At 38.0% G+C, this 11329-nt stretch overlaps 1 protein-coding gene across 1 annotated transcript; it reads left to right on the top strand.

The window, feature by feature from the left end:
* The first annotated feature begins 384 nt into the window (after positions 1 to 384).
* LOC124777341 lies at positions 385 to 10196 on the top strand. Its single transcript, XM_047252709.1, has 2 exons — positions 385 to 408; positions 9351 to 10196. The coding sequence occupies exon 2, from the start codon at positions 9681 to 9683 to the stop codon at positions 10194 to 10196; it is 516 nt and encodes a 171-aa protein (XP_047108665.1). The 5' UTR covers positions 385 to 408; positions 9351 to 9680.
* Positions 10197 to 11329: the final 1133 nt, after the last annotated feature.

Below are 11329 nucleotides of genomic sequence, written 5' to 3'. Positions count from 1 at the left end.
TAAATGATTTAGCCGACAAGTGCACATTTGCGTTCCGCAGTTCTTTACTTTCACTGTTCACAACCCCCCAGTAATACACAGTTATATGGCCAGTGCACTATTGTTTAACTTTTGATAAGCCTCATAGAAGGTAGCAGGCAAACATCCACATACTGCTACAATAGTTTACTGTTGAACGTTTACGAGCAGTAAAAGCCTAACCACACAGTTCACTGTTCTTGTAGAATAATAAGGTACTTAGGGAACAGACACTGTCATTGTTTTAACACACGGCCTAATTGTGTTACACTTATTTCACAGATACATTGTTGTTGATGTAACCAATACAGACACCTCGTCTGAAACTTGACCGTGGACTGACTGTCTCGGGACCAAAATTTGGGACCTCATATATCCTCACAATAACAGGTGCTGAAACTATACATTGTTTGATGTTTAATTTACAGAAATTACAATTAAAACTTTACCCATTAAATTAAGTGAATACATCCAAAAATTGGTTCTTTTGAGTAGTTTCTTCTTCTAAAAGAGTTAGGCTGAATTATTTGTTTGAATCATGAAATTGCCAAATATCATTATGCAAACAATACTTTTGACAAAACTGTTAAGGACTGGCTTTGTTAACATGTTTTCGAATAGAGCCAAATAAGTACTTAAAGAATATTATTAGTTGTTCCTCCAAATTTTTATAGTTAGTGTAGAATTTATATTTGTTTATACATCAACAATAGGATTTAAGTTACAAAATAGTTACTGATTTCATACTATAATAAAAGATGTTAACGTAGGAATAGTCAAAATAGGCCTAAATTGGAAAATCAATTACATACATAAAACTGAGCACAAAATTAGATCTGGTGTTATATTCTTTAAAACTGAGGGCCAATCTTTTTCTTTTATGAAAATGCAGATTACTCTCATGTGTTTTAATGATAATTAGTCAAAAATGAAATTTAAAGAGGCAGAAGGCAAAACAAGAAGGGAAGTAAAAATATCCCATCTTGCTGCATCACAAGGTTAGGTGTCCACTACACACAGGAAGTGGCTACACGGGTAGTGGGGGTTGTGTGGAAGGTACTGGGTGGTTTTATAGGTTGGAGGGTGTCTGGTAACCACAGAAAGAGCATCTGTCTAAAAGGGGGCAGATAAAACACGGGAAGGTAGTTGTAGAAACAATCGGTATTGTAGTTGTAAATTGCCATAGCTGTGTTGGGAAAGAACCAGAGCTCCAAGCCCTAAGAGAAAACACAAACTCAAATATTTATAGGTACGGAAAGCTGGCTAAAGCCAGAAATAAGTTCAGCTGAAATTTTTTTCAAACGACCTAACAGTGTTAAGAGACGATAGATTAAATACAGTTGGTGGTGGAGTATCTATTGCTGTCAGAAGTAGTTTACATTATAGTGAAATTGTAGTAGATAGTTCCTGCGAAATAGTATGGGTAGAGATCGTACTTGACAAGTGGACTAAACTATTAATTGGATGATTTTACCGACCCCCGACTCAGAAGATATAGTTGCTGAACAGTTCAAAGGAAACTTAAGCCTCATTTCAAATTGGTACCCCACTCATACAACTGTAGTCGGTGGTGACTTCAATGTACCATCGATATGCTGGAAAAATTATACGTTTAAAGCTGGTGGCAGGCATAAAATGTCATCCGAAATTATACTGAATACTTTCTCAGAAAATTATTTTGAACAATTAGTTCATGAGCCCACTCAAAGCTTGGTTGTGAAAGCATACTTGACCTCTTAGCAACAAATAATCCTGGACAAATAGGGAGTACCATGGCGGATACAGGGATTAGTGGCCACAAGGCAGTTGCTGCTAGGTTGAATACCATAATACCCACAATCGTCAAAAATAAATGCAAAGTACATCCATTTAAAAAAGCTGATAAAAATGCTCTTAACATCTTTTTAAGAAACAGTCTCCACTTCTTCTGACTTGGATCATGTAAGCGTAGAAAAGACGTGGAATGATTTCAAAGACATGGTATCGATGGCAATTCAGAGGTATATACCACATAAATTAATAAATGATGGTACTGATTCCCCATGGTACAAAAACGGGTCAGATCGTTGTTGCAGAAGCAACGAAAAAGCACACCAAATTTAAAAGAATGCAAAATCCCAAAGTTGTGCAAAAGTTTGAAATATAGTGTGTGCTTCAATGCGAGATGCTTTTATTAATTTCCACAATGAAACTCTGTCTCAGAATCTGACAGAAAACCCAAAAAGTTTCTGGTCATACGTAAAGCACACCATTGGGAAGACGTGATCAATACTATATGTGATTGGAGGCTTTCCCGGCGTATATGTTGTTTCAAGGGGATGTCCAGCCGGATGCAATCGTTGAAGTCCCACAATATTTCGGCGAATAACCTTTCCGCCATCATCAGGTGGTTCTGACAGAATAGCCTGTTGGCTCATTGTCGGTGTTATTTATGTCTGTCAGTCGGGCTTCGATTCCCTGCGCCGATGGTCTGGTTGGGTTTCCACGACGGCCGCTAGGGACACTCCATGGGATTTTGCATCTTCCACCACCCGGCGCGATGCCGGGGATGACGCGGACCTGAGTTGGTGTCCGCAAACAGATTGTCAGCGGCCACAATCGGAGCATCGGTGGTTGCAATAGGAATGTCAGCAGCTGCAACCGGACCATCGACGTAGGGAATCGAAGCCCGACTGACGGACATAAATAACACCGACAATGAGCCCACAGGCCATTCTGTCAGTACCACCTGATGATGGTGGAAAGGTTATTCGCCGAAATATTGTGGGACTTCAACGATCGCATCTGGTTGGACACCCGAGAGCCCTGGAAACAAGTTATCAATACGTTCACTGTGCAATAACAATGGTGAGGTCATTGATGACAGTGTGATTAAAGCAGAGTTAATTAACATGGTTTTCCAAAACTCCTTCACCAAAGAAGATGAAGTAAATATTCTTGAATTCCAATCAAGAACAACTGCCAGGATGAGAAATGTAGAAGTAGATATCCTCGGTGTAGCAAAGCAGCTTAAATCACACAATAAAGGCAATGTCTCTGGTCCAGTTTTATGCCAGTTAGGTTCCTTTTAGAGTGTGCTGATTCAATAGCTTCACATTTAGCAATTATTATACAACCGCTCGCTCATAGAAAGATCCGTACCTAAAGACTGGAACATTGCTCAAGCCACACCAATACCCAAGAAGGGAAATGGGAGTAATCCACTGAATTACAGGCCCATGTCACTAACTTCGATTTGCAGTAGGGTTTTGGAACGTATACTGTGTTTGAACACTATGAATTACCTTGAAGAAAACGGTATATTGACACACAGTCAGCATTGATTCAGAAAATATCGTTCTTGTGAAACACAACTAGCTCCTTATACCCATGAAGTAATGAGTGCTATCAGCAGGGGATGTCAAATTGATTCCATATTTTTAGATTTCCAGAAGGCTTTCGACACCATTCCTCACTAGCGTCTTCTAACCAAATTGCATGTCTATGGAATATTGCCTCAGTTGTGTGACTGCATTCGTGATTTCCTGTCAGAAAGGTCACAGTTCAAAGTAATAGATGGAAGGTCATCGAGTAAAACAGAAGTAATGTACGGCATTCCCAAAGGAAGTGTTATAGGCTCTACATTGTTCCTGATCTGTATTAGCGACATATGAGACAATCTTGAGTGGTCCTCTTAGACTGTTTGCAAATGATGCTGTCATTTACCCTCTTGTAAAGTCATCAGACATCAAAACTAATTGCAAAATGATTTATATAATATATCTGTATGGTTCGAAAAGTGGCAATTGACCCTGAATAAAGAAAAGTGTGAAGTTATTCACGTGAGTGCTAAAAGAAATCCACTAAATTTCAATTATGCGATAAGTCACACAAATCTGAAGGCTGTAAATTCAACTAAACACTTAGGGATTACAATCACAAATAACCTTAATTGGAACAATCACATAGATAATTTTGTGGATAGAGCAAATCAAAGGCTGTGATTCGTTGGCAGAACCCTTAGAAGGTGCAACAGCTCTGCTAGAGAGACTGCTTACACCATGTTTGTCTGCCCTATCCTGGAGTTTTTCTGAGTGGTGTGGGATCCACATCAGGTGGGACTGACGGATGATGTTGAAAAAGTTCAAAGAAGGGCAACTCGTTTTGTATTATCACAAAGTAGGGGAGATAGTGCCACAGACATGATATGTGAATTGGTTGCAATCAATAAAAGAAAGGCATTTTTCATTGCGATGTGATCTTCTCATGAAATTTCAATCACCAGTATTCTCCTCTGATTGCGAAATCATTATGTTGGCACCCACCTACATAGGGAGAAATGATCATCAAGATAAAATAAGAGAAAACAGGGCTCGGGCAGAAAAATTGAAGGGCTTGTTTTAGCCGCACACCATTTGAGAGTGGAACGGTAAAGTGTCACCTTGAAGGTGGTTCATTGAACCTCCTGCCAGGCACTTTATTGTGACTGGCAGAGTAATCACGTAGATGGAGGTGTAGACGTGGTGATTTATTTGCTTTCAAATCTTTTAGTTGTTTCTCTATGCCAGGAATGTGTATTAGTACGAGGCGTGTTTTTTAAGTAACTACCATTTCGAAATTGCAAGAAGACGTGCTAAGATATCTCAATAATTTTATTTTTACATGAAAGCCTGTACCTTAATCTACGCACTGACGCCATTACAGTCTGTTTCTTCCTTGTTTACGGTGTGTACTGAGTGTTTAAGATGCCTCCGGTAATCGTGAGTCCCACCGACTGTGAAATACGGGGTGTTATAAGATTTCTTTGTGCTAAAGACCTAAAAGCGATCGAAATTCATTTACGGAGAAAACATTATGAGTGATGGAATGGTTAGAAAGTGGGTGAGAGCATTTAAAGATGGCCGCACAAATGTGCATGATGAACAACGGAGTGGGCGTCCTTCGGTCGTTAATGAATGTTTGGTGCAGGAAGTGGACAATAAAGTGAGAGAAAACAGACGGTTTACGATTTCCTCCTTGCGGGATGACTTTCCTAATATTTCTCGTAGTGTTTTGTATGGTATTGTGACCGAGCACTTGAGTTACCGAAAATTGTGCACACGTTGGGTACCGAAAATGTTGACGGATGTGCACAAAACCAAACGTTTAGACAGTGCATTGACTTTCCTTGAGCAGTACCACAATGACGGTGATGATTTCTTAAGCCAAATTATTACTGGCGATGAAACATGGGTGGCCTACGTCACACCAGAATCAAAGCAACAGTCCATGGAAGTTGAGCAAGGGCATCGTTTTGGAAGACAATGCCTGTCCGCATGTGGCAAATCAGACCAAAGACCTCATCACATCTTTTCGATGGGAAACTCTAGATCATCCTCCGTACAGCCCCGATCTTGCGCCCAGTGACTACCATCTGTTCCTGCACTTGAAGAAACACCTGGGCGGTCAGCGTCTTCAAGACGACGACGAAGTCAAAACAGTGGTGATGCAGTGGTTAACAAGTCAGGCAGCAGACTTCTATGAGGAGGGTATTAAAAAACTGGTACAACGTTATGACATGTGCCTCAATATTGACGAAAATTATATAGAGAAGTAGATTAAGGTACTGGCTTTCATGTAAAAATAAAATTATTGAGATATCTTAGCACGTCTTTTTTTAATTTCAAAACAGTACTTACTTAAAAAAAAAACACGCCTCGTATGTCGTCAATACGGGAGTCTGCCTGATGATTAAATAATAGTATGTTTGTACAGTTCTCCGGTGTGAACAATTTCTTGAATGTGAAATTTAAAACTTTGGCATTCATTTTTCTATCTTCAACTGCCACACCAGACTTATCTACAAGAGACTGAATGGAAGCCTTAGACCCGCTTAGTTATCTTAGATATGACCAGAATTTTCTCAGGTTTACTGTTAGATCTTTTGCTAAGGTGTGAAAGTGGTAGTAGTGGTAGTTCAAATGGCTCTGAGCACCATGGGACTTAACATCTATGGTCATCAGTCCCCTAGATCTTAGAAGTACTTAAACCGAACTAACTTAAGGACATCACACAACACCCAGTCATCACGAGACAGAGAAAAGTCGTAGTTGTTCTATACTTCGTGCATAGTTCTTTTCATAGACACACAGCTGGCCGGAGTGGCCGAGCGGTTCTAGGCGCTACAGTCTGGAAATGCGCGACCGCTACGTCGCAGGTTCGAATCCTGCCTCGGGCATGGATGTGTGTGAATTTCTTAGGTTAGTTAGGTTTAAGTAGTTCTAAGTTCTAGGGGACTGATGACCCCAAAAGTTTAGTCCCATAGTGCTCAGAGCCATTTGAACCTTTTTTTTTTGCAGGCAGTAGTGGGCAGTTCGAAAACTTTTATCAAATGTCTTTTGAAGACCTTGAACATCTGTTGAATGATACAAGTATAGTAATCATACCTGACAAACAAGAATTAACTGATCAAATTGTTAATACTGTCTTTCAGAAAATTACTAAGTGGTTCCTTGTAAACGGACTCTCACTGAATTTTGATAAGACACAGTACATACAGTTCCGTACAGTGAATGGTATGACACCATTAATAAATATATACCTTAATCAGAAGTATATAGCTAAGGTAGAATATTCCAAATTTTTAGGTGTGTCCATTGATGAGAGATTAAATTGGAAGAAACACGTTGATGATCTGCTGGAACGTTTGAGGTCAGCTACTTATGCAATAAGGGTCATTGCAAATTTTGGTGATAAACATCTTAGTAAATTAGCTTCCTACGCCTATTTTGACTCATTGGTTTCATATGGTATCATATTTTGGGGTAATTCATCACTGAGGAATAAAGTATTTATTGCACAAAAGCATGTAATCTGAATAATAGCTGGAGTGCACCCAAGATCATCCTGCAGACATTTATTTAAGGATCTAGGGATATTCACAGTAGCTTCTCAGTATATATACTCTCTTACGAAATTTGTTACTAACAACCAAACCCAATTCAAAAGTAATAGCAGTGTGCATAACTACAATACTAGGAGAAAGGATGATCTTCACCATTCAAGATTAAATCTAACTTTGGCACAGAAAGGGGTGAATTATACTGCCACTAAAGTCTTTGGTCACTTACCAAATAGTATCAAAAGTCTGGCAGATAACCAACAAGTATTTAAGAAGAAATTAAAAGAATTTCTGAATGACAACTCCTTCTACTCCATAGAGGAATTTTTAGATATAAATTAAGGAAAAAAAGATTTAAAAAAATAAAAAACAAAAAAAATAAAAAAAGTTGTTATATTAACTTAAGTATGTTGTTAAATTAACTTAATTATGTCATGTATTGGAAAATTTGACTCGTTCCACATCATTACGAAATATTGTATTCATGATCCATGGAACTAGTATTAATCTAATCTAATCTAATCTGTGATCGAACCCGACATAATGAAGGAGGACACAAATTGTAGACGTGCTATATCTAGCAAAGAGAGACTGGCAATTACTTTGCACTTCCTGGCAACCGGAGATTCCTTTACAAGTTTGATGTATCTATTCAGAATACCTAAGCAAAGTATATCAACGATTGTCATAGACGTTTGCACCGCTCTCAATAATGCACTGAAACCCTTTGTAAAGGTAAGAAGTTACTATTCTTCATTGTCTTTAAATGGAATCATCCTTTTTTTAAAGAATTTGTAGTTAAGTTATTTGCATAAAGTTGTTACCCGTCTGAAGTCAAATGTGTACAAGGTAAAGAGGTTGAACGCTGATAGCATTGGATTAGAGGTAGTTCTTTACAAACAATTATTTATTGACTGCGGTTTTGTTATTCTTTACAAGCTTATGTACATAAATATCCACATATAAATAAAAATATTACCCAAATCGTAGAAACACGTTATTGTTAACAGAATGCACTAGGAATCAAATGTATTTGCAAAGGGCTGCAAAACAGTATATGTTGGAGGTTCTTGGAGCAGAGCTGAATCGTGTAGACGGAGAGAGATAGAATCATGTGGTTCACTGCTACTGCATGGTTGATTAGGAGCAACTGTTTGATGTCAGATGAGCACAGGTGACTGGGAGTGACTCGAGGGAGAAGTTGCGGAGTAGGACTGCATTGGGGAGAGGAGCGGTTCGGAAACAGGACTGCATTGGGGAGAATGGACGACAGAAGGAGAAGTATCTGATGTGAGGCGCTGTAAATACAAATCAGTCTCCGCATTGAAGATCAAATTGTTTATCCTGTGCATTAGAACTGATCTCTTTCGGTTGTCAAATTTGCAGAGATTCATCGTAATATGCTCCCCGGAAGTAGAACACTCGTCAGGACGTCATTTCCCACACTTTCCAAAATGCCATAAGCCTTCATCAGCATTGGATCTTTTTACGTTTACTGGCCGGTTTTTTTGGGGACTGAAAAACCTTTCCCTTGCACGTCATTTCTTCTTCTTTGTTTGAAGGCACTGACTCGCCAAGACTCTCATGAGAACTGTCACTTACATGTAATGTTTCTTCTACGACATTTAGCGTAGAAATCGTGTAGGCATTCTTCATCGCCAGAACTCTGAAATGAAACAGTAGGCTATATTGCATTTATTTTGACAGTAAATGCCAGAGCCAAAATCTTTTTTCATTATGGTACAGTACCAAGTAATTTATTTTTCTTTAATTGTCTTATATGGCTAAATCGGTTCTACGACTAGCATAACTCGAGGACGAAAGCCAAGTGAAATAAACAACTATATTTCTCAGAGAATTCGGAATTCGCACTAGGCCTAACATGACAAGTACGGTTTCATTTGTGAATAATAGTAGATGGATTGTAATCCGATGTTTTCCGACGGCAGTCATGATGCCATTGACTGTTAACAGATTTTATTATATTTTCATGGCTGCAGTTTCGGCCTTAAGCCATTCTCAAGTTGAATTTCGAAATATGTTTATGTATATCATTGTAACAGGCATACACTTGTTCTTAGCATAAAATATTGCTGTATGAATTTCGTATATAGAATTAAAATTCAATGAAAAATGTGTGACAATGGCTTACAGGCCGAAACTGCAGTTGTGACATCATAATAAATGTATAATATATATATATACAATTATATATATTATATAAATATAATGTATAATAAATATATAATAAATAAACAGTCAATGGCATCATAATTTCCTTCAGAAAATATTATACCACTGTGGGCCCCTCACAAGAGGAATTCTTGTTGTCACAAGCTTTCATTCTAGCACTGCCCCATTGTACACCTTCATTTCAACCACACTTGACACGATTGTGTAACAATGACATGTTTCAATTCTTCAATTTTTAGACAAGGTATGTTGTAACTTCTTTGAAACCCCTTCTTTTCAGTTGCCGAGTACTATAGAAGAATGGAAACGATGTTTGGAGGAATTTGATAAAACATGGAACTTCCCTCATTGCCTGGCTGCTATGGACAGTAAACACATAATGTTACAAGCACCAATAAACAACGGCAGCGAGTACTACAACTACAAGAACTTTGTTAGCATTGTGTTGTTTGCTCTAGTGGCTGCAAACTACCATTTCTTGTACGCTGATGTGGGTTCACAGGGTCGTATATCTGATGGTGGAATATTCAAAAACAGTAAATTGTGGAAGAAATTGCAAGACAACTCCCTTAACATACCTTGACCCAAACCACTTCCTGGACGTCAACGGATGGCACCATATGTTGTATTGGCCGACGAAGCATTTGCTTTGCACGAAAATGTGATGAAACCTTACGCAGGCGTCTATGAGAAAGGTACAAAAGAGAAAACATTCAACTATCGACTTTCAAGAGCCCGTCAAGTTGTCGAAAATTGTTTTGGAATCCTGACATCCGTTTTTAGCGTCTTGAGGAAACCAAAGCTTCTGGGCCCAGAAAAAGCCAGTGTTATTGTTCTGACAACTATTTGTTTGCATAATTATTTGAGACAGAGCAAGAAATCTTCCACTTTGTATGCTCCAGACGGCACAGTGGACAGAGAGCTACCAGATGGTACTTTGGTGGAAGGAACATGGAGATGGGAAGCACAACCAATATCATTATGCAATTTAAAATCAGTGCCAAGAAAACATTCGTCAAATGCCCGAGCTGTTCGCGAAGAGATGGCCGGCTATTTTTTATTTATTTATTTATTCATTCGTGGAACAATAAATATTGTATGGATGTCGTCAGATTACAACACATGAGCACACATTTACATTTACAATTAAACAGGTTTCTCATATTTTGTGTAGTTTTTATAACTAGTCATACACATATTTATAATTACATAATATTTTGGTGATAATGTCATATGTTGCCAATAATCTACATCTATGTTAAATATTCTTTTACAGTATAACAACTTTTACTTACTAAAAAGGTTTTAAGCTTTTGTCTGAAAGTGAGGGGCTCATTTATTTCTTTAATTTCTTGTGGTAATTTGTTGTACAGTTTTATCCCATTGTAAAATATACTTTTTTGCGTCTTTGCCTTGTTCTTTCTATCTAGATGGGGGTGGTGACAAGCTCTTGTTTCATGGTCATGTATTAGGCTGTTTGTGTTGTACATGTTGAGATTTTTCTTAATGAACATTATGTTCTAAAAGATATACTCACAAGAAACAGTTAGAATTCCTAGCTTTCTAAATAATTCTAGACAGTGGGCCCTGTTGTTGCTATTTGTTATTATCCTTATGGCTCTTTTTTGTACTTTGAACACCGTTTGTATGTTACTGGCACTTGTTCCCCAAAACATGATCCCATAGCTGAGGACTGAGTGTAGATATCCGTAATATTTTATTTTAAGACAGGTATTATGGCATGCTGTGGATAATTTCTTTGCCAAAATGTTGACATGGTTTGTCCATTTCAGTTGGCTGTCTACATTCATCCCTAAGAATTTGGTACTTGTTACACATTCTAATTCATTATTATTAACTTTTATTCTAGTGGCATTGTGTTTTTTGTTCAATTGGAAGTTAATATAGTTAGTTTTCTTTACATTTAGGGTTACTTTATTTTTTAATGACCAGTTGTGGACATCATTGAGAGCCTCGTTTGCTCTTTCTGACAGTTGTGTTGGATTTTCACCTGTTATTACTATGTTGCTGTCATCAGCAAAAAGTATTTTTTCGCCATGTCTGATACTTTGTGGGAAGTCGTTAATGTATATAAGAAACAATATTGGGCCTAATACACTTCCCTGTGGGACGCCTATATTCACATTTTCTGGGTCAGACAGGTGTTTTATAAGGGAATTGTTTGAAACTTGTGATATCTCAACTCGTTGAACTCTGTTTTCCAAGTATGATTTCTCGAAAATTGACGTATATCTTGGC

This window comes from Schistocerca piceifrons, chromosome 1 (genome assembly GCF_021461385.2).
Source record: "Schistocerca piceifrons isolate TAMUIC-IGC-003096 chromosome 1, iqSchPice1.1, whole genome shotgun sequence".
NCBI lineage: Eukaryota > Metazoa > Arthropoda > Insecta > Orthoptera > Acrididae > Schistocerca > Schistocerca piceifrons.
This window is presented reverse-complemented; position numbering and strand designations above follow the sequence as displayed.